The sequence below is a fragment of the Rhododendron vialii genome, chromosome 8a, assembly GCF_030253575.1.
Source record: "Rhododendron vialii isolate Sample 1 chromosome 8a, ASM3025357v1".
In the NCBI taxonomy this organism is placed as follows: Eukaryota; Viridiplantae; Streptophyta; class Magnoliopsida; order Ericales; family Ericaceae; genus Rhododendron; species Rhododendron vialii.
This window is the reverse complement of record NC_080564.1, coordinates 24,292,211-24,316,296: the sequence shown is the minus strand read 5'-3', so window position 1 is coordinate 24,316,296 and position 24,086 is coordinate 24,292,211. Positions and strand designations below refer to the sequence as shown.

The 24,086-nt window shown below is 38.2% G+C and overlaps 2 protein-coding genes and 1 non-coding gene across 5 annotated transcripts in view; 1 reads left to right on the top strand and 2 right to left on the bottom strand.

Moving 5' to 3' along the window:
* LOC131336020 (uncharacterized) overlaps nucleotides 1-7,914 on the top strand; it is a 48,689-nt gene extending 40,775 nt beyond the window's left edge. The window contains exons 18-25 of one of the 3 annotated variants that reach the window (XR_009202727.1): nucleotides 1,596-1,904; nucleotides 2,009-2,196; nucleotides 2,283-2,385; nucleotides 2,510-2,655; nucleotides 3,181-3,260; nucleotides 3,729-3,904; nucleotides 4,322-4,849; nucleotides 7,890-7,914. Coding sequence is in view for 1 of the 3 variants with exons in the window: in XM_058371625.1 (XP_058227608.1) it covers nucleotides 1,596-1,904; nucleotides 2,009-2,196; nucleotides 2,283-2,385; nucleotides 2,510-2,655; nucleotides 3,181-3,260; nucleotides 3,729-3,904; nucleotides 4,322-4,429 (1,110 nt within the window). In the remaining 2 variants the exon portion in view is untranslated. Of the gene's footprint in view, nucleotides 1-1,595; nucleotides 1,905-2,008; nucleotides 2,197-2,282; nucleotides 2,386-2,509; nucleotides 2,656-2,716; nucleotides 2,809-3,180; nucleotides 3,261-3,728; nucleotides 3,905-4,321; nucleotides 5,032-7,889 lie in introns of those variants that run through there. The other 2 variants (XR_009202728.1, XM_058371625.1) reach the window with 2 other exon arrangements.
* A 527-nt stretch (nucleotides 7,915-8,441) lies between these two features.
* LOC131299207 (uncharacterized) lies at nucleotides 8,442-22,335 on the bottom strand. The gene is made up of 8 exons (XM_058324823.1): nucleotides 21,694-22,335; nucleotides 19,327-20,541; nucleotides 15,417-17,195; nucleotides 13,725-14,822; nucleotides 11,483-11,587; nucleotides 11,306-11,395; nucleotides 9,454-9,564; nucleotides 8,442-9,171 (listed from the first exon to the last, which is right to left on the bottom strand). The coding sequence occupies exons 1-8, from the start codon at nucleotides 21,751-21,753 to the stop codon at nucleotides 8,659-8,661; spliced, it is 4,971 nt and encodes a 1,656-aa protein (XP_058180806.1). The 5' UTR covers nucleotides 21,754-22,335; the 3' UTR covers nucleotides 8,442-8,658.
* LOC131299363 (small nucleolar RNA snoR100) lies at nucleotides 18,997-19,104 on the bottom strand. The gene has a single exon (XR_009190748.1). It is a non-coding gene; the product is annotated as a small nucleolar RNA snoR100 (small nucleolar RNA).
* Nucleotides 22,336-24,086: the final 1,751 nt, after the last annotated feature.

The following is a 24,086-nucleotide window of genomic DNA, read 5'->3' as shown; positions in this document are numbered from 1 at the left end:
AGATGGAGCGTCAAACTGAGTCATTGGGCGCTTGAGAGTTTGTAACTCCCCTTGAGAAAGAGCACTGAGGGGAACATTCTTGAGATCATCCGCCATACCAACAAAAATAGGGCAGTACTTCGTTCACGAGACCGGAGTCCGATTTCACTCACCCAATAGATGAACAAGAACCCCCCCCCCCCCAATACAACTGCAATAAGTGCCCAGAAACAGAGAACAAAGCTGTCCCAAAACCTGTGCCCAAAGCTACTACAAATAAAGACCAAAGTAGGGACAGAACAGCCCCAGAAATCAGCGCATGAACTGCGGCAAATGGGAACCCCAAAACAGCCTCAACAGTGCAGAATAGGAGCAAATACTATCCAAACAGTACCAAACAGCTCCCAAAACACAGAATACAAAATTGCTGTAACAATAAACTGCAGACCACGAATAACCAGAGGCACAAACCCTTCAAACTATACTGCAAATGATAGATGAAGTCCAAAAATCCTCTAAAGTTCAAAAATGGGCAATTCAAGTTCAATCAAACCCAGTGAAACTCAATCAACAAATCAAACTCACCAAACTCGGTACCCAATCAACTCAGAAACTGCAATACCCAATCAACTCGCTACAAACCCAATCAGTTTCAATCTCTCACACCCAAACAATCCAAACCCAGTCAAACAGATAAAAAACCATCAAAAGCCGTACGATGATGATTCAGAGTTCTAGGGTTTCGAAAATATGAGAGAACTTACTTTCAAACTCGATTCATTGCGAAATCGAACAGGTCTGTTTGCAAATAGGCTCGAATCTCGATGTACAGAGCAGATTGAAAGCTCTGTGGATTCTTCTTCAATAAGAACAGTCACTGGAGTAGCTATGGAGGTCGCCGGAGGTGATAGAATGTCCGGCGATGGTCGTCGGTTGTTGCTGGAGTCTGACGGAGCTCCAGCAAGGTTCGTTGGAGACTGTGTGGGCCAAACAGAGTACCAATCTGCCTTAGACTGGTTCGTCTGAGCTGATACACAGGTCGCCGGAACTGCTACAGGTCCGATGAGTGCTGCCGGAGGTCGTCGGAGTATGGGTTTTTAAAAAACCAACTGGGTATGTCGCCTAGGATGATAAGCTCTAATACCATGTGAACTTGGGGGAAAAAGGAGAGCCAACCCAAATTAGGTTTCTCTCTCTCTCACACATTGTATATATATGGACAAAGGTACAAGTACAAATATACCCCTATGTAAAAGATAGATAACAAAATAACCCCTAACAATTTAACATGTGATTTGTTGTCCCCGCATGAAGAAAAGCTGATGCAACCCGGCTGATTACGGAAGAAGTAGCAGAAACTTTGAACAGTGAAGAGAAAAAGCCGGAGTACACAAGACCCTTGGCCTTAAGTAGACTTAAGTGTTTGTAGATTGGATAAGATTTGTACTTTGTAGCCATCTGTGTGCTTCTGGGAAATATTGTCAACTTACCTTTCCCTCTTCAGAATATATTTTAATTGCTTGAAAAATCTGTGATTTATTTTTTTTCTAGTGCAGCAGAACATATGGAAGTAAAATACATGTCCTTAGGAATTGTTTTTTCCCCCTGCTTTTCAGGTGAGCCAATATACTGGAAGGATCCACTTATACTCGTGTATTCCAGGGATAGACTCGAGACCACGACTACTTTTTGAAAATTTCAAACCCTTGGAACTTGAGTCACCAAATCTTCCTGACAAGGACAGCAAATCAGTTTCTAAATCAATCAAGGATAATCCTGAATACAGGCCTGCACTTCTGGCATTTATTGAGGAGTGGAAAAATCTTAGGCCGATGCAACGAAACAAGTTGCTTGCCAAGCCTTTGCAACTTCCATTATCTGTTGAGTTGTGCTGTTTGACGGAAAGCCTTAACCATGATAGCGGGGTATGACTGAAAGGCCTCAATCTCACTGACTAGTTTGGTTTAGTCAATATTTTCTTGTATTCTATATGTAGTATGGGAAACAATGGAAGGATTCTTTATGGCAGGGATTGTTGAAAGGGAAAAGCAAAAGACGCACTACACCTTTGAATGAGATTAGTCTCGTGTTACCACCAAATGCTGAGTGGAAGAGGGTTCATCTCCTTGTTGGTCACTGTCAAAAGGAGAAAGAATACACTCAGGGTTGGACTGTTACGGGCGAACCATTGTGCAAACTCTGTCAAACACCTTGCAAGTAAGCGTGGCTAAATGTTCATTTGCATTCATTGCCAACAGTTTTTTTTTTTTTTTGGCTCCTTTTAAGGTACTCTGGACTTTCAGGCGCGAAAATGCGGAGACACCTGAATTTCTTGAGGATCTTTTCTGTAATTTGAGTTGCTATGAAGAATATCGCTTCAGAACTAGCAATAGATTTATCCGTCAGGTTAGCCCTTGATGTCACCCCTCAGATTATGATGAATGTCAGTCTTGTGTGTTTGAAAGGCTTTTCATACATTTTTAGTGTGAGTTTACATTCTTTCAAAGTGTGTTCTTTGGTGCTTACCCAGGAGCTTTTCCAAATTGAACGGGGGATTTGCACAAATTGCCAACTAGACTGCCATAAGCTTGTGGAGCACCTAAAACCTCTATCCAGTGCAAAGCGGCAGAAGTATATTGAGAAGGTAGCACCAAAGTTGGCCAGGCGTAAGAAATTGTGAGTAGATATGTCGGGTGTATTGTTTCAAAATATTTGCTTTTCACTTTGTCAATTGCAGCACCAGGACATCTACATTTCCAATCATGTGCATTGAACTGAATCGAGGTGTCCTTGAGTCCAGTGTTGTTCCTCTGTTTCTACATGATAATTGTACACCTTTTCTTGTTTATTAAAAGTGCCTTATTTCTTCTTGACCATGTAACACCATCTTCATTTACCTATTATTACAGTTTTTGGGGACTGAATATCTTACAAACTCTTACCGAGCTATTCCAGTGCTGGATAGATATCCACTATACGCATCTGACAATCTTTGATAAGTGCTTTAAGTGTGAAATGATGTCAATATGTCACAGTCTCATGCGTAGTAAGATAGCATCAGTTCTCGTTTATGATTTTTAAATTCTGGGAGTACAATTTCAAGAAGAGAAAAAGCTCAGGCTAAAACTGATTGCACTTTGTTTGCATCACATTTGGTATCTACATGGTGCTGAAACTGTCATTTATTCTGAAAATTTTCAGACTTAACAAGCTTGTACAAGATCCAAGTGAGGGCAATTCATGGCATGCAGACCACATTGTCCCTGTCTATCAAGGGGGAGGTATACTATAAGTTTATCGTCTTTTTAAATTAGAAATACTTATGCTACTACTCCGTAAGCGATTCTTTGTAATGACCTGTGCCAGCTGTCTTGCTAACTCATGCCTAACTACGTGGCTCAAAAGTTAGTATAAATCAGGTTAATAGTACCTAGTGGGTATTACCTTATATACTATCCCACAATTCCATATATAAGCGATGTGGGACAAGGGAGTATTTCAGATTCTTCCTTCCATTTCACTATTCAAGGAGTTGCTGTTCCTTACCAGCAGCTTTTTACATACTTTTGCTGGATTTCTGGCTGATAACAAGATCATATGCTAGTTTTTTACTTAAAAAATAACAAATGTCCTTATTGTGCACACTGTTTGGTTCAAGGATCTTACTCTCCCAACCAAAGCCATTTTTCTTAACTTTGGACTGAACAAAACTTATTTACTATGAGTTTTATAATAATCTGTTTTAGCAGGGGAATGCAGGCTAGAGAACATGAGGACTCTTTGTGTGGTATGCCATGCTGATGTAACTGCTTTGCAATGTGCTGAACGACGTTTGGCGAGGATCAAGGCCAAGAAACAACTTAAAGCCATCATGAATGGCCTCAGAAATATTAAAGAAGCAGAACAAAGTGGTTCTAATCTAAAGGTATCACGCCCTTCCTGAAATCAAATGGAATTCGCTGTCTGCTTATTGTTGGATACCAATATAATCTAACGCTGACATATGGTTGGATGTGCTTTCGCCTATGAAACCATTTGACTACTGCGTTGCATCATTACATAAAATGAAAAATCAGCCATCATCTTATAATCCTGTTGGTATTGCCTGGCATACTGCAAAGATGGTTTTAGTTGAAGTGGTTTCTTGGGGAAAACTGATCGTTCTAAAAATCTAGTTTCCACTCTCGAGTTGGAAAAGGAAACTTTCAACTTCTCTGATCGATTTAAAAAAACCCCCCCAAAAACTTCTCTTGTGAGCAATTTATTTGTCTACACATGCCCTTTATTTGTTCAAAATGTGTACTTAAGTAAATTATAGTGTGGTACCGAAAACTTATTTCAGGATCATGATCATATGGAGAACATTGTGGACGATGAGCTTTTAATAGAGGTTCCCGGGAGCGCATACTCTGGAGCAGGAAATGGTGTCACTCGAACCGAAAAGCATTAGGAGACGGAGTCTTCATAACCAACAGTGAATGACGAGTCTATTATTTTTGTTGTGTATCACCCCTTGTTTTGTAGTAAGCTTGGAAAGAAGATGGATTTTTAATCTGAGTTAGTAATAAGAAAGGGAATTGATTTTCACACTCCCTTTTTTTATATCCACGCTCCCTTTTTTGTCTTTTAGCAAAAAAATACATAACACTTTCCAACACTAAAAATCAAAAAAGGGAGTGTAGATATCAAAAAGGGAGTGTGAATATCATTTCCCATAAGAAAAATAGTATATAAAAGCAGAGCAGCAGTTTAAGAATGTATCGTCAATGGTAAGCTATGCAATCTTAAGAGCTTGGAAAGAAGATGCATTTGTAATCCGAGTTAGCAATTAGAAAAGGAGGTTATAAAAGTGATGAAGAAGGATTTAGGGGTATTGTTTCATTTGTGTCTTTAGTGTGTAGGGTTTTGAGTTTATAAATAGATGTCTTGTACCCTCATTAGTTAATTTTTTTTTGATGTATTGATAAAAGAATATAGAGAGCTTTTGCTCCTTGTATCCCATTTTGGGATTTATCTTTCTTATGAATCTATTCCTTGATTTGGTTTGCATCATTTGGTATCAGAGTTTCTAGGCTCGATCCTCACCTTTCATTTCGTCAGAAACTTAAACCTCGCTGAAAAATCACGTCGGAATCTTGAAACGGTGTCGGAAAATCTCACTGGAGACACCATTTCACTCGAAATCTCCAGATCTGTACAACCCAAGGCCCTACAACTTGATTTCAAACCTTAAGATCCACAGATCAACCTTTTTGAAGCTGATTTTCACTATTTCGAACACCCAAAACCCATTTTGGACCATTTCGAAGATGTACAATTGATTTTCTGTACTCTTCGAAGCCCAAAAACCCTCAAAATCCTTATATCTGACTTGAAATCACTGTAGCAGGCTCCGAAATCAGTCTTCAACCCTTTTTGAAGCTATACGAACAATTCGGAGCCTTGCTACAGTGATTTCGATTCTTACTACAGTAATTTTGAGCACTGTACAACACTCATTTTGGCATTTGGAAGAGACCCAGTCGTTTTCGAGCCTGATCCATCATTTTGAGGCTAGATCTGCCGGTTTCAACCCTCACCCAGGTGATTTCGACTATACCTAGCCCTTTTTTGAACTCGAATGTCTTTATTGAGCTCGGAATTTATTTCGGCACTCAAGATAGTGATTTAGACCCCGTTAACTACTATAAAATCAATTGTACTCTTCGAAGCCCAAAAACCCTCAAAATCCTTATATCTGACTTGAAATCACTGTAGCAGGCTCCGAAATCAGTCTTCAACCCTTTTTGAAGCTATACGAACAATTCGGAGCCTTGCTACAGTGATTTCGATTCTTACTACAGTAATTTTGAGCACTGTACAACACTCATTTTGGCATTTGGAAGAGACCCAGTCGTTTTCGAGCCTGATCCATCATTTTGAGGCTAGATCTGCCGGTTTCAACCCTCACCCAGGTGATTTCGACTATACCTAGCCCTTTTTTGAACTCGAATGTCTTTATTGAGCTCGGAATTTATTTCGGCACTCAAGATAGTGATTTAGACCCCGTTAACTACTATTTTAGCACTTGAATCTGTATTTTTAGGTTTGATTCTAGTTGTGTTTGTCTCGTTTGTTGCAATTTGCTGCAATTACTATCAGATTTCTGTTGTTTACTTGCGAGTTGAGGCTATTTGGTAGTGAGTTAATTGGGTTTGATCAATTTTGGTTGAGTTGGTTGAATTATTGTACTAAGTTGGGTAAGTTTGGGTCTAAAAATTATTGAGTTGACTGGGTTTTCATTATTTGAGATTGATTTGCTTATTTGGAGTTGATTATGTTATTATAATGGCTCAAAGAGATAGAGAAAGAACAGGTAGAGGTAGAAATGTTATGGGAAAGTTTGGTGATGAAATAGATACTTATGGCAATTCAAATTGCAAGATGAATGAGATTAAAGAGTTGAGTGAAAAGTCGCTACCTTGTATGACAGGGTGCGGCGTTTGCAACGTCTGACCGAAAGGAGGGATTCTAGTGCATTGGAAATTCGTTTTGGTGCTCTGCATTGGCGTAGAGCAAATTTGGTTGGATTTGAATACACATCGGTGAACGATGTTGATAATGAACTTCCCAAGTTTTGTGGAAGCCCATTAGAGTTCGTTGGTTGGTTGAACACTATTGAAAGTGTTTTTTAATATTGTTTTGTTACCGAAGAAAAGAATGTGAAGTTGGCATCTACTTGCCTTAAGGGGAGAGTTTCGGATTGGTGGACATAATTCAAAGTTAGTCGACAAATGAGAGGCAAAGAAAAGATTAAGGAATGGGGTAAAATGAGGAAGAAGCTCAAGGAGGAATTCTTACTTTTCCCTCAACATCCTAATGCCGATTCCTTGACTAGTTTTGGTAAGAGCAAGTCCTTAAAGGCTGTCCCAAGTGAAAATCAATCTTTAATCGGTATGTTGGAGGCTAGAAATCCATCACCTAACGGAGTCAAATGCTTCAAGCTTGGAGAACCATTTCTTGAGTTGAAAGTTGTGAGCTTGTTATTGATGCTTTCTTGGTCGATGAGGTGAAAGAACCAAGTTGTAATGATGATTATGAATACACTAATGTTCCAATATATGATGAGTATTCAAGTGAGGATATTTATGTTTCTATCTTTGATCATGAACCCTCACATGAAGATGTTGAGGATGATCCTGTCTATGGGGCTAGAGGTGATTTAGATGGCGTTCCTATATATGACAAGTTTGAAAAAGAGTTTGGTGAGGATGAAGAGAAAGGAGGACTTATCCTACCGATCAATGAGCCTTTCTTGACACCTTTGGAAGATAGTAGACAAGTTTTGGAGGCAAGCCATGACATAGAGGAAAGTTACGACTTTGAGATAGATGATTACTTTCAACACCTGTCTTCCAAGTTATTGGTAGAACAAGAGATGCAAGATGCACAAGTTTGTGTTGTGGTGGTCCCCGAACAAGTTTCGAAGTTGCCGAAAGAGGGTGTAGACTATTTGTGCTTGAAGATCTTTTGGGTATGGTTTTAACTCGAGCAAGCCTTGGGTATGAAGTGAAGTTGGACTTTTGGCACTTCGTGTTAGATAATTCTGATTCTTGGTGTGCATTGGGAACAAAAGTCATGGCCTATTCCTTTGATGTGTTTCTACACGAGGCATGCCAAGTGGGTGATCTATTTGCACATAAGCAAGGATGCGGTGGATGTACACAAATGGAAACTTGTATCGAAGATGGGTTATTGCATGATCGTGGCGTGGATCCAGGATTGCAACCGCATGCCTACTTCGGAGCTACATAATAAATACTTCTAAAGTTCTATGTTTTCCTTGATTTAGTTGTCTTGAGTCATGTTTTCCCAACTTGAGAACAAGTTGTTTTCTTTAGAGGGGGTGTATAATGCAGTAGGATTTAAAGGTATTATTGTCATTTTAGTGTCTTTATAAATAGATGTCTTGTACCCTCATTAGTTAGTTTTATTTTTGATGTATTGATAAAAGAATATAGAGAGCTTTTACTCCTTATATCCCATTTTGGGATTTATCTCTCTTATGAATCTATCCCTTGATTTGGTTTGCATCAAAAAGCATAGCAGCTGTTGGAGAATGTATTGTCAATAGCAAGCAGTTGTAAATTTATAGCAGGAGTCTCTCTCTCTCTCTCTCTCTCTCTCTCTCTCAGCACTACGTTTAAATTTCTGTTACTTTTGGTAACCTGATGACTGTTGCTCAAGGAAAAATAAGTGAATGGAAGATTTTTTAGTGTGCTAGATACCATGTAGTAAATGGTTGATACAAGGCAGTATCATCAGTCTGGAAAAATGGGACATTGGACATGATAGAAGCATTCCTGAAAAAATATTGCCCCTATTTGTATGGACTTTTCACCCATATTTCAAACTTAGATATAACCTAGCCAAAACCCAAAGAAAAAAAAATGATAAATTATGGAATAATTACAGAAGAATAATTATTAGAGAAAAGTAATATTATTGCAAGAATAATTACATATCTAGTCTTTTATATGTTTATTATACAAATATTGACAGGATGCGAAATTTGACCATCAGCTTCCAAAAAGTGATCAGTCATCTAACAACCTGCTCTAGTACACGTAAGCATTACGGATGAACCCCAAATTCAATTTTGCGACATACACTTAAGAGTATATTGACGATCATACCTCATCACTCAGTGGTCTCTGCTACAAAAAACTGCTCTGCTCTGTCAATGAAGCTTCCAGAGAATCTGGAGTGCAACATCGAAGTAGAGGAAGTCTCTGAAGGTGACTGACTTTTCTTCACAGACATCTCTTCGCTAAGTTTCAAGGCTCTGCTATCTTTCTGGTTTCGCATCTTGGTAGTTCGAAAGCTGATCCCTGAAGCACTGCCGCCTTTTCCGGAAGAAATTAGGGTGCTTTTTACATTGTAACGGCTGGATCTAAGGGGCATTTCACCTTGAACTAGAAGTTTTCTAGATTCAGAACCCAACTGATTACATTCGGTGGGGCTTTCTGTTGGAGGATTATTGGGCGAACCATTTCGGCAGGATCTTAGCAAGGAAATTAGCATATCAGTGCTGAGTTCTTGCTGAACCACGCCCTTGTTTTGCTCACAACTGAAGCAGGCAGCAACCAGTGTACCGGCCAAGATTGGCATTAACTCCGGATCACTGAAGAACACAAACGGCAGATCGCATACCTGTTTTCACACAACTAGATTCAGATTTTTGTGAAATAAATACTTCATACCATTCTGTTTGTTTATTATCAGCCGTCATGACTCTTCAATTGGATCCACCAATAAAGTACGTCCCAGAATATTGTTTCCATAATAAAATTTCACCAATCGAAAGATCTTAATCAGTTATCGCAGCCTAAGTTTCAAAATCATCTGAAAACATTTAATACAATGGCATGTCGAATCAACCTAAAGAAGTATGTCAAGATGTGAAAGAAGTAAATGAAAATTTGTTCCACAAACCTTGTGAAGGATGGTAGGGCTCTTTCCCCACCTAAGGACAGATTGATTTCCAAGGTGGAACAGGGCAAAATAACCAAGCAGTAATAAAGATTCCAGCAGAAGCAAACCGACCTGAGATGCATTACACCAAAAGCAAACAAGCATTTAGAAAGGCTTTCCAATAAAGCATATATATACATAAATATATATTCACGGAGAGAGAAAAACCAACAACCACAGGTCCACAGTGAGCAGTAGGAAAAGAGGCTTAGAAAAACAAGCAAACGACAGCTAGCCTTGTAGAAGTAGGTAAACCAACCACAGTGAGCAGTAGGAAAAGAGGCTTAGAAAAACCCAGTGACGTAATGATGGCTCTGTTCTAAATGGCGGCCGCCGAGGCTGCCTAGGCGCTTGGAGGTACCCTGCCGCCACGCCAATACCCCTTGGCGTTTGATTTGGCGCCCAGGGAGGTTTGGCGGTGTTTGGCGGCCGCCTTAGCGGCCTTGGCGGTCTTGGCGGGCCTTGGCGGCATCATCGACGTCTTTGGAGGCCTTTGGCGGCCTAAAATGTATAGTATTAAACTAATGTAGATCAAGTTTTGGAAGGGTATGGAGGAGAAGAGTTAAAGAAAGGAGATGAACTTTTAACTTGGCATTAGGGATCTCCGATCTCGTTTATTTCTACTTATTGTCTTATTCAACTTATTTGCTAGTTGCTACTACTTAATTTCATTTGGGTTTGTACATTAAACTTTGCATTATGGTTATGTAGAACTTTGAACTTGTATTATGGATAGTTGGATACATAGAATATAGTTTGATTGGATAATGGTTTGTTAAAAAAAAAAAAAAACGCCGAATTGCTTGGAGGCGCCTAGGCGGCTTGGCGCTTGGAGGTGGGTCTCCGCCCTACTAGCGCCAAGCGCCATTTAGAACATTGAATGATGGATAGAGATGGAAGAAGAACGAGAGGAAAGTGAAGGACGCCATAAACATGGTTCAAAATCAAGATGGATCCCAAGTTCTAGCAGCAATGCCTCAAACATGCCAAATATTATATCAAAACTGACTCATGTTTGCTTCAATACCCACACACTGATCCAATAGAGCAAAACTCTAAATCAAGTTTCAAATGAACCCATTGATGATCTGCACCAAAGATCAGAAGCAATCATCCCAAGCATGCATAGGTGCAGTTAAACAAAACTGAGAAATTATCCATGCAATATTGTATACAAATAATGAGTGGAAATCCCTGCACTTTCCAACAATTGTTCGACTATTGTTGATCCTATACTTTGCCAGGATTTTAGATTAACATGACCGTATCGCATTGAAGGACCTAAGGAGTAAAACCAAAGCCAAATAATGTGACTTTCACATGTGTAGCCTGAGCTAATAAACGGATACTAGGGCTAACCAGAAAAGGAAGCTACTATAATTCAAGAATATTATGCATGCCATTAGGCTTTAAAAAATCTGCGGCAATCTAATGAGAACCCCTTTTATGAATGTACTACATCTGAATAAATGCCTATTCTCTCGCATGGTGGGAACTAGTGAGAGATCTATTTCGACTTAACTGTCAATTGACACCCGACATATATGCAAATGAAGCAGAAAAAGAAGAAGCAACGTGTAGAAAATGAAAGAAACATTGACATGCAACCAGTGTAGTAGCTTCAAAAAAGTTGTAATACGGAGTACTATCGAAACAAACAGAAAGCCATTCCAATTCATGCTAATATAGGAACTGCAAGAATATATGGGCAGATATATAATCTTAACTGTTTCTCAAGCAGTGATTTTCTAGTGGTAGTTGAACATGCGGATGTAGTGCATGTTATGGATAGTACAATGGCATGTCGAATCACCTGATCAGTAGCTAGTCTCCACTTGTTTGTGCAATGAGAAAGAAGAAAACTCATTAAGTGGAAGAATTCCATTTTCAGGTCTGGCCTGGCCTGTAATGTAGATATGGAAAACCAAAGAAATAAACATTTGGTTGAATAGAAACTAAACATAGTTGCTAAAATACTAAAATAACTTACTAGCATCCTTTGCATGAAAGTGATGTCTATCAGAGCCAAATTGTTCAAAACCTTCAGCACTCCAGTCGCCACTTCTTCAAAATTAGAAGGAAGAACATGGGAGGCCTGAAACAGAGTTCAATTCAATTCATTATCAATTATTCCATGCACAACAAGGAATGCTGAGATGTTGCGATGCTCATTAGTGTGAAACTAGGAATCATGACTGAAGAAAACACATATTACAAAATTGCAGATATAACATCACCATAAGACCATATATGAACATTTGTGATCATTAATAACAAAGGCGACGGCACATGTTTGAGTGTGGGATCAGGCGACACCATGGAAAATAAATTATTTACCCCATGGAAAATAAATTATTTACTACTACTATATTGAGATATTTTTTTAATTAGGCAATGACCCCATAATAATTGAGTCTTGACACCATGGATTATTTTCTTTCCTACCCATCGCTCTTGCTTAGGCAAATCGATTAGAAAAAAGGTAAAACACAGCCTTCGCGGAATCGCCTTCTTTATCATCATTGTATCAGTTCTTTCTCGCAGCTCGATTCAACTATCTTGTAGCCTTTAAATGAAAGTCATTGAGATAATTATTTTTGTAATCCGAATCATTTACTCTTTAAATCTCTATTTTCTCATCACTATGGTGACCAAAGTTCAGTAGCAAAAGTTGGATCTGATCTGATGTGTCATTGTTCAACAATGCATTGGTATAATGGTTTCCATCTTTGACTTCTCTCGAGGATCATAATTTACCCCCAAGTTTTAGCACACAAATTTACATAGATGATAGAGCTGCTGGCCTATCCTAGTGGTCGGGCTCATGCATGGCCAACCTCACTAGTGGTTGTCTTTTCCCACTCCTACTTTTCCCCTAAGCCTATTATATAGGTATGATGTTTTTCTCATGTTAACACTAATCACCATAGCATTATCAGTTATTCAATCTCTCAAATGTGAAAAAATTTCCAGCAACCACCACTGGTTCCCAAGGAAAATTTTTGTGAGGGAGTAAACAACCAGACCAAAGCCTTGTGTCCCAACAGTTAGGGTTGGCCGCATGAATCTTGTTTCTCTATGGGTAAATAAGTTCTATAAACCATGGCGTGAATCTAGAACTTTTGAAACCACCAAAATATCCCCCATTTCTCTTGTGCCAAAATTCAAGTGTGCTCCATTGTTGGTATTGCACAATCGGTCCAGCATGAGTTCATAAAAACAAAGAGTAATCAATGATCTGTAAGTGGCAACTCTAAATCAATATGTTGGTTCCTCTCTCTCCATACACACTACATAGAACACGTAGGCAACACCATGGCATCCAAGCCTTCCAAACATATCTTGATAGATAGTTAATCAAAGGACACATGCACAAAAAATGTCATCATACAGGTAATATAATGCTAAAAAGACTTAGCAGTGTAAGTTATAGGCATATGGCTATGTATATGTATAGAAGGACATACCAATCAAGGTCACACCGCCAACCATGCTAACATAGAGCACCCGTTCGCGAAGATAATTTAAAGCAAGAATCCTTATAGATACATGCATAGGAATCTTGGGGTTCATGACTATTTGTGATTAGGTTTACCATTCAATAGTATATCTAGAGTCCTAGGGGTCAACTCACTGGACTAATCCCCCTTCACACCTCTTTACTTCCTATGAAACTCAAAAAAAATTCATAGACTGCTTTGTAGAATTGCTTGAACTTCTTGGGAGTGGATCCATTATATATCCAAGGAAGTATTAGGTCTGTGTTGTAGAGGTTGTAGTCTTTGGGTGATCCCATTGTAAACCCTTTTGTATGCAGAGGTAAAATTCAAGGTTCAATCCATTGGAATTTGAAGTTTGGTTGTGTTTTGGGGGTAGAATTAGAAACACCGTTTGTCTACAGAAATCCGGTGGAGATGCTAGAAAACCACTATAAAAGTATTGGTGTTCATTCTTGCTATTGGATCATGTTTCTTTTTCTTTTTTTTTTGATCCGTGATCATGTTTCTTATTGACTACTCAATAATGATGTTTTTATTTTTGCTGACGGTTAAGTGGGTACTATACTAATATATTTAACACTGCTTTGGATTTTCGGAAGTACCATTGTGATGAAATTCACAACACTTCCAATAGTGCTTATGCGAATTTGAAAACAATAAAAACTACAAGTGGATACAGTAGACCTAGAACAATTGACTTCAGATGATGCATTAGCAATGGACCATAGTTACCTGTTCAGAAGACAATCTGTTGTTTGCTTGCAATAGCACAGCTGTCAACAAGGAAGGAAGACACACCAAGCCGGTTTCAGATATGACAGAAAGAAGAAATGCTACAGGTGGTTTAAAGCCCAAATTATATTCAACCTTCTTTCCAGCACCATCATCCAGAATGTTCTTTTCGTCCTTCTTAGAGGCAGAAGAGTTTGAAGTATTATCTATCAAAACTTGCTGAGACTCATCTCGAGTGTCTGAACAATTCTTATCACTGCTAACACCCTCAAGCTTACCGGAGTGTTTTCCATCCAACACTAATTCTTTGCTTATTTTTATAGTAAATGGTTCATCTAATGGTCTATCTTCTGGTAAATCTGGCAAAGGTAAGACTATGCTACCATGGAGAGCAGATGGTTGAGGCCTATTATCTCCACTGGGGTTAGTTACAGAGGAATACCCAAAATCTGCAGCCTCTGCAAGCTTCGCATTTGAAGTTTCATTTTCTGCTATTGCTTGTATCGGAAAAGATTCATAATCAATGGAAGATGTTGTTTGGGATCTGGATGTTAAAACTGCCAACAGATTTATACCCAAGAGAATAGAAGAAGGAAATGGTGAACCTTCCACTTGTGGCCGGTCATAAAGCGCAAAAAGATCACGCAACCGATGAATAACTTGATATGCAATCACAAGCTCCTGTAAACCATCCTGCATTTGAAGCTGGCATTCATCAGAGCTACCATGACCAATAATTGTAGCAACAGTCCATAAAAACCCATCCAGTGCTTCGGACATAGACTCCAAATTTTCAATCGATGATTTGCTCAATACCAAGTTGGAGCTACCATTAACATTTGATGATGCTGCAATCTTGATATAGTTCTCAAGAGCCGCTGCCAACATGGGGATAATTGGTGGCAAAAGATTTTGTGCAACAAAATAACTCCTGTTTGCAGGAACTGATAGTACTACCCTTAGAAGTCTTAAAAGATATATTGTAACTTGGTAGGCTTCAGGTTTGGATGTGTGAGAAGCTGGTAGGGCAGAAGCAATAAAATCAAGCAGGCCCACTTGGCGAGCAGCCTGCAGCTCAGGGTCTTTTCCGTCCAAAAACTAATCCAAAAAAGAAGTGCCAAAAGCTATTAGTATGAATCTTTACAAGCATTCATGTAATGGAAAAGGAAAAGGAAAAGGAAAAGCAAAAGCAAAAGCAAAGAGTTGGCAACGTTTATCCATTCAAAGGTTTGGATTCATCAACGATACTGATGTTACATAAATTCGAATATAGGGGAGTCAGTGGGGTATGTGTATAACTCATTTATCAAGGGCAGGAGGAGACCGCTGGATTTTGTATTCCTAAAATACTTCTTAATGGTAAGGGTAAAATGGTGTTACAAACTAACAGAGAGCAGTTGTGCAAAAATCACAAGTCTTATTCATTGTTTTAGAATAGGTTCACCACTTATACAGAGTAGGTGGATGCATGTCCAATTAGACATGCCAAACACAAGTCCCATAGCCTTAACCAGCTGTCAAGTCCCTCACACGGGTACTTGACAAAATTAGGACTCGGTCTACATTGAACAATTTCTAGTAAATTCCTGCATGCATCAGATTGCAAGTTTTAACTGACAATATGCTGTAACAACTTTTTCCAACTTTATAAGTAAAAAAGTCAAACTTCAAAAGTAAATTGTGCAATGATACCTTAACCATATCCGCAGTTATTAGTCCAATACTTGGAGCCCCCTCTTTCCTTGCTTGCCGAAGTCTCTGAAGTTCCTGAAGCCACCTTCCAATTTTTGCCTTAGCAGCTCCCACTGCTGTTCTATATGCAATGCCAGCATTTTCAACACCAACCGGAGGCTCGGGAAATTCATATTTCAATGCCATAAGTCTCTGGCGAATTCTCTTGATCCTTCGTTTTAATGACTGTTGCAATGTTCCATTGGCAGTCTGAAGAGTAGAACCTCCTGAATCTGTGACATTATTAGCGTGACACTCTTCACTGACACCACCACTGCTAGTTGGTGTAGATCTGCCCAAACCCTCCTTGTTCAATGAACGTCTTAGTAAAGGTGAAGATTGATCCCTGATATCCATTGAAGCTCTCTCCCGTATTTGTTCTAAGTAAAACTTGCGTCGCTGTTCACTTTCACTAAGTCTTTCAGCTAATTTTTGGGCTAGAAGTTCCGCTTCCTCTTGTTGGGCTTTAGCTCTAACCTCCTTTTTCCTCATCTGTTCTATAGCCTTTGCCTCTCGTGCCACACTTGATGCCTTTCTTTCTTCTTCCCTTCTCACTTGAGCCTCTTCCTTTTTTCGCTGTGTCTCGGCAAGCCGCTGCAATTTTTCAGCTTCAATAACCTTCTTTCGCTCCAAAACGGCTTCTTCTCTCGCCATATCCTCCTTCTGTTTAGTTTTGATCACTTGAAGTTTCTCAGCTCTCCTCAATTCAGAATCATGAAGTTTCTGGCGTAAAATGAGTTTCTTGTTCTCTTCATTTAGTGAAGTGATAAAACGAACTTCATTAACCTTACTGCTTTCATCACCAGCCCTTCTGGCCACCTGGGCTAGAAAAGCTTCGTGCCTATATTCACTACGTTGGTGGCGGGCGTACATTCCCTCTCTCAACTTTATACTGCGAACAGCTTGCCATTCATTGACGCGGTTTAATTTCTCTGAGTTACGCTGAAGCTTTTGAACTCTTTCATTCTCTAACTCACTTCTAATCCTCATAGCTCGAGCGTGCTTTTCTTCTGCATCCTTTTTTAAATCTAAAGCATTCTTCTTTTTCTTCTCAGGAGACATTAGTTTGTCATGCAAAGTACGTGCACGGTCAGCACTTCTGCGACTCACCCCCGGTGAATATGAATAACGAGAAGAAAGTATATCCTCCCAATTCCTTTTCTCCTTCCAAGCATCCATTGATTTCCATGAAGATCCATTTCTCCTCTCCTTATCCCTTTCAGAAAGAAGAGTTTGTTTCTTAGTTTGATCAACAGATTTTTGACTTTTCTCAACCGTACTTTCTGCCGACATTTTGTCTTTCCTAGGAAGCAGCTTCTCTGTGTCAGAAGTAGATCCAATCTGTTGCTCCCTTTTGCTCTTTCCAGATGCATTAGAACCAGAGATAGATGGGTTCTGTAGCATAAGATGGCTATTCTGAGAAGAGAGTTTTCTGGAAGGCCTGTTTGGGTCTGAATTCCTCCTCTCTCCACTAATACTTCCCCGTATAGGATCAGAAACTCCACTCTGCTTCCTTGTCTTCGGGACTGTTTCTTTAGAATTTGGGGTTTCATCACTTCTCCCTGCATATTTCTTCGGATTATCATCAGCTATATGAGGGGAACCAGGACAATCAAGCCCCAGCTTTTCAGCACCACTAGCTGCACGCATGCTAGCTCTTTCTTGTTGGATTTTCCTAAAAGCCTCGAGAGATGAAGACAGTATTTCTGCCCTGTGAGGTGAAGTTGTCATTCGCCGAACCTGAACCCGGATTCATAAAGACAATTTTTCGAATAGTCAATGTAACACAGATGAGAGAAGCCAAATAAGTGGAGAATAAAGTACTAGACACTCGCACGAATCTCAGAGACAAATATACTCTATATTCACATAGCAGTGGATAGTTACTATGCTTTGACATGGTGGACACACACACACAATTTGTCCATCAAGAGAGTCAGATTCATGGCAACATTAGGCCCCGTTCAGTTGCTAGGAAAGGATAGGAAAGGATGGGAAAACCAACTTTCCCATAACTTTTGTAGTGTTCAGTTGCTAGGAAAATAATGGGACCCATGTTTTTAAGTTTTCTTGCAAGGTTTAAAGTGATCCTGCCAAAAGCATAGGATTTTGCGTCACGGAAAAAGGTTTCTCCAGTGTGGTGCCAAAATAATTGGCGGATATGGAAAAAAGAGAATGGTGCTAATTTGATTTCTCACCAAATTGGTAGTATATTTTTTGAAAGTATTTATTTATCTTGTCATTAGTCTTCAGTTTTGGTTTGTTCTACCTAATTATCAGTGGGTTTTTTTAATCAACAACTAATTAAGCACGGTTGTTTAACATTTGTTTATTTAGTTATCATCTCCTTGTTTTTAAGCTTCTTTTTTACGGTTGATTATGTCAATTTGAATGGGGGATTTGCATGACCATTCAAAGGCTAGAAAATTGAATAGGAAATTGCAAGCCGATTTTTCCACTTCATGTTAAGGCTTTGCATTAGATAAAATACATGCTCCGGATGTGTTAATTTTTGAAATATGGTAGCCAATTATTTAACTCTCAAAGTTACTTTTATTAGAATTAGCCATGGGAATAAAAATAAAGAAGTTTCTCGTAAGTGTCTTTTTACCGGCAAATGAACAACTAAACTTTAGTTTTCCTGTAAAATTCTTTTGTCAAATGAACACTCACGGGAAAATATATTTATTTTTCCTTTACTTCACTTTTCTTGAGAATAACTTTCTTGCACAACATTCTCGGCAATTGAATGGAGCCTTAGTGATTTATCATGCCATCATTTCATTGTCCATAACCTTTCAAAAGATTTTGTTGATTTTGATCACGAAACGTATTTCATACTTGTCTAATAATAGCTCACAAGAATTAGTTTTGCATGTCAAACTAGATTTCTTTGCTTAATATTTCATTTCAAGTCCTTAATAGATTGTTTCAGATTAACAGGCAAATCATGGGATTGAACCAATTGCTGATCATAGTCCAACTGCTAATACCAGAAGCACATGGACAATAATCTTAAGTCTTAACAATCCTAGAGTTATGTGACTATTGCCAAAGAAAAAGGACAATTTCCATTCTGTTGTAAAAGGCCATTGTCAACCCTATGATTTTAATGATATTCACTTATTTTAAATTAGTACTGTTCTTCATACACAAGGAAAAAAACAAAAACAAATTATGACCAACTTTTAAAGTTCATCTTTTTCCCGAAATTCTTCCATTTTGACAAGTCAAAGCAATCAAATCAACTTATTTGCAATACTATATTCTTTAAAGAATGCCTGGATGCACCAATTTTGGCTAATATAGGGATACTGAAATTTAGGCTATAGTCTTTGGGTGATAACAATTAAACGGGACTCCTTCAACAACAACAACAACATAACATAACCCATCTAGTCCCCAATCATTGGGGGATATGGGCGGAGGATGATTGGAGACAGACCTAACCTTTGGCAATATATGCACAAAGTGGCTACTCTCAGAATACCACTAAAACAGTGGCCCCCCTAAACCTCCAAGAACTGAGGAGCTACAAGGACGTTTTGTTGTAAAACCATGCCCCAAAATTAAAGCCAAATGACATTAGAGAGGGCAGGCCTAGAGACCCAAATCAATTTATGTGCACATTACCATGCTTTCTTCATTAATAGTCCAGAGCATCGGTATGCACAATAATGGGACTCCTTCAAAAAGTTGTATTTTCCATTGTGCCCGAAAAAGTATGGGCCTATGGGAGTAAACACCTAAAGAAAATAGCTGTTTAATCTATGGTTGAGTGCTGTTTTTAACCCTGCATATCATTCACATCATTTTCGGCGTTAGATGAATCATTACTTTGGTAAAGAAAAGAGGAAGGGTGCATACTGACCTCCCATGAAAGTGCATGTGGCCGGCGGTGATCAGACTTCATGATAGGAAGCCCATCAATTGATTGGGAAGTGGACCTTCTCACATCCTCAAATTCCTCCACTCTAGATTGTAGTTCTTTGAAATCAGACGCAGCTTCTTCAAGGACAAGAATCGCCTCTTTCATCTGCTCCACATCACATTCTAGTTCACAAAGCAGATAAAGTTCATCTACCGCCCTATTAAGATTCTCAAACAGAAAACACCAAAGCCTCTGTCTAAATCTTTCCTTACTTTCACCCACATCACTCCCATCAGTCTCACTTGAAATCCGGGCATTTGACACATCATCAACAATTCTATCAACCTGTAGATGGCTAGTGTCATCAATGAAGGCTGCTGCCATCGATTCTCCTTGTTTTTCAGGCCCCCTCTTTTCAGGGGTAAATGAGTCAATTGGTTGGGGGATTGCTACTGTGTATGAAACCCTTTCTATCACTGGAACTTCAGAGATTTCTGATTCAGGTGCCGGAAGTTCCACCATCACCTCATCAACTTCATTACTAACTAAGTTGACTTGTTCATAGCATGTTTCCCCCACGTTTGAAATGTGAGAACTTGAGTTAATTATTTTTTCATTTGTAATTTCTACTTTCACGTCTTCTGAAGTAACTTCATTCACCTCTTTAAATTTCTCTTCATCACTTGAAACCAACGAGAGTGACTGGTGAGTACTATGATCCGCTTCTACAGATGATACCATCAAGTTGTTCACTTTGCCCTCGGCAGAAGAAGAGCTGATCAAATCATCATTTCTAATATCTCCAAACCTAATTTCATCTCCAATACTCTTTCTCAAATGCAGTTCCAAAGCCTCGTCGTCCAAATCACCCCACTTGATTTTTTGAAAATTATCGTTATCCTTTTGAGGAGGTTCTTCTACAACTCCAGGTTTATTATCACAATTTGTAGTAGCTCTCACTGTAGGTGACCTACGATCATTATCTTGAGAAACGACACGTTTATCAAGGTAATGCACATGCTTCTCTTTGTCATGTGAAACAGGAGTAGCATTTGCAACACTGCCCTTTCTATTTACAGAAAAATCTCCTGCTTTTGAATGCTGCACACCATACTTTGCATGTGAATTTCCACCTTTTACAGTTGATGAAGTCTGTTTTCCAGAGAATCCCCCTACCCAACCTTGTAGAGTGAACTTTGTACTGCTTCTATGTTTCTGTAAAGGAAATACGAACAAAAATGACAATCAGAGAAGGCCACTAAATCAAAATATATATGGCTTCTCAGAAAAAAAATCACGCTTTTAAAAATGTCCTTTCATAGTGCATTTACAAGGAATCGTCATAGTAACATTCCTGAACATGCATGACACAGAAAAGTAATAAGAACAACATGCATTGCAAAATGCAAAGTTATATACAGTTATGAATACCATTGGATACCCAGATTGGGCAAGTTTTGCTAGATTAACAGTGCATTTACAAGGAACCGTCATAGTAACATTCCTGAACATGCATGACACAGAAAAGTAATGAGAACAACATGTATTGCAAAATGCAAAGTTATATACACTTACGAATACCATTGGATACCCAGATTGGGCAAGTTTTGCTAGATTAACCGCTTATCTTGCATAACACTAAACTCCTTAGTTACCCTCATATCGAGCAACAGTGCAACTTGTGCTCTTGGTTTTCTGTTAGAGGAACGCATAAAACTATTGGATTGTTACTCTTCCAGAGTAAAGCAATGAGAAAAAATGCAAAAACCCGTGGATGAAGGAATCAATTTTTTCTTTTGCACGCTGGTATTCAAATTATAAATACAAGTGGAATATTTTCTATCATATACATGGTACATCTCATAACTCAATACTTCAGTAAACCCATCATCAAGAAAAATCTGAGCTTCACACAAAAAGATCAAATTTGAAGCCCGTACACATTCCACTTGTATTTATATTTTCCATGATAGCAGAGTAGACAGACTTAAAGAAAAAAATAAAAAAGCAAATAAATTGCAGATTTGAGAATTGTTTAATCTGAGGATGGTGTGTATGATATAAATACAAGATCAACAATTTTACTGAAACCAAGAACGTCCATTTCCCCAAATTTTTTGCAAGTAAACCATTAATGGAGTCAGTCTGTGGTTTTTACCCATTTAGGGATTTTCCACGTATATCGCTTGTTCATTGTTTTGTTTCAATTCCTTACTTTCTTGGGTTAGCAACGTAGGAATTTAAGTTCCTTTGTTGCTTTTCCACACAAAATAAAAAAAAAATATCAAGAAAGAAAAAAAACTAATCAGAATGAACAAACACAGGATTATCACAAATGTGAAGATGGGTTTTCAGGAAAAATTATACCTTTTTAACTTGCAACCATCCAGAGCCCTGATCATCCCCAGCTTCTCCACTGCTCTCCATCACAACCCAGATTTCTTCATCTCATCTCAGAAAGAAGTAATCTTTAACGATATAAAGGGTTTAATCCTCACTCCAACCAAATTATTTAATAAATTCTATGTACAACGACACTGTCAAAAAAAAATCCTTTTATTACAGACAACAGCCGCTTGGGATCCAATAAAATTATCAAGGGCCGGCCCTTGAAACATTATTAAGCTGCTAATAAGATAATTTGGCAGCAGTATGGCTATAGATACATATAGACATCAGATAACAAGAAAGAGGAAATGGGTAGGATTAAAATGAGTGGAATGGGTGAATTTATTAGTAAATTACACAGACACTGGAGAATGATTGGATTGGATCAGGCAATTACATAGTCAAACATAGGAGCCGGAATTCAAGGGGGAATTAAACCAGGAATTCGCAACTGAAAATGTGAAATGTGTGAGACTGTTGATGATGCTTTGATCAAAATTTCTAGGGTTTTTCTGTTTATAAAGGAGGGATTCTCGGAAAGCCAAACGGGCGTGATGAGAATTTAAAAAAGACAAAAAAAAGAGAGGTTATCATCTGTCAGCCGGGGAAGATGGAGATTCTAAGGGGTAATTTTTTTAAATTTATTTAAGTTTTTTTTAAGGGGTGATTTATTTTTTTATTTTTTTACTTTTGTTAGTTTTGCATTAATTTTATATAATTTTATTATTAAAATCTTAAAAAACGTTCAAGTAATTCAAAGTAGCCAGATTTTTTAATTTTTTTAATGTATTTATCGAAAAAGTAGCTTGGTTCAATTTTTTTTAATTTTTCGATTTCTGTGGTTGAGATGAACTAAAGAGTCACAAAAAATTAAAATAAAACTATCAATGGGTGGTTTTGGATAAAGAAGTTAAGTATCTTCATTTTTTTTTGTCTTCATCAATTTTTTTTGTTGCATTTGTTTATTTTGCGTCAAATTTTTGTGAGTCAAAAATTATGATCGGAACTCATAATTTTTTGAATAAAGTAAAAAAGACAGTTTTTTTTATACTTATTTTGTCTTTTTAAAAGAATTATGAGTTTCAATTAATTTTTTTACTTCTTCAATTCCTCTCGACAAGATAAATAATAAGTCACAAAAGTTTGATACAAAATTAACAAATACGAAAAAAAAACTAAATAAAGACAAAAAAAAAATTCATTTGAAAGGATTACTCCTATATAAACACCATTTTCATCTTATTAACAATGTATTTATCCTCCTTTTTTATTTTGAAGAGAAGGGTATTTATGCTAAATTTCCATGCCGGTCAAATATTAGGAAAATCCGCACGTTGCAGAAACTTCTATTGGCACCTGCTTATATTTTTTGATAAAAAATGCTACTTTATTTTGATTACTTTCAATTTTTAGTAACTTAATCGTTTTTATCCTTCAATTTCTAAGCACTCACACCATTCACCTTCTCCATCTAATCCTCTCCAACCCCAAAAACACAACGCGCAAAGATTACGTACGCACAACCAGCTTATGGGGTCCCACAAAAACCATTCATTAAATTTTAAATAAATTTTCATGTCCTCTTTGTAAGAAATTAACATAATTGGATGGCCGTAAGGGTTTGATCGAATGACTTTCTCAAAGTTTAGATCTCGGAACATTCTTAGGTGAATTACGGAGGGAGTGGCGTGGCGGGAGCTGATGATGATGATGGCGGCGGCGGCGGCAAGGATTTTATGGCAAAAGTTATTAAAGTAAATGGGAATCAAAGAATGAGAAAAAAAGGGAATAGTGGTTAAGGATGGTGGCGAACTGGCGATGTAATATGTGGTAATTTTGAGATCTAAGGAGAGTTTTTTTAGGTTGATGTGGGTACGGGGAAAGAGGGGGTGCGAATAGAAATAACCACCAGGTCCATCCAAAACGAAAATAATTTTCCTTTTTTCAGTTAATACCCTCATCATTCACCACGCTTGTCGATTCTACCACAAAAAATTCACTGTAAATTTCTCATGCTTTCCACTATAAAAATTCTCACTTGCACTGTAAAAAGCTTGCACTTTTACAGAGGCAATACTATCAACCCAGGCCCAAAAGAAAAATGGAAGATTGGTAACGCTTTTCTATGTGGTTGGGTAAAATTGTCAACAATAATGAGACAAAAAGACCTAAACATCTATATAGAAATTAGAAAGGTAAACAAGCCCAAAACTGTTTAACCATCTACCACATCCATAGGGGCTACGGTACTGTATGACCAAGGGATGTAGTTTGTGGGTTGGAGTTGAGGTGTCCGGAGTAGTTGTCGGTCAAAAGTTAAGTTGTTAATGGTCATGGGTAAATGTGGAGTTTTTGCTTTGAATATTTTACGC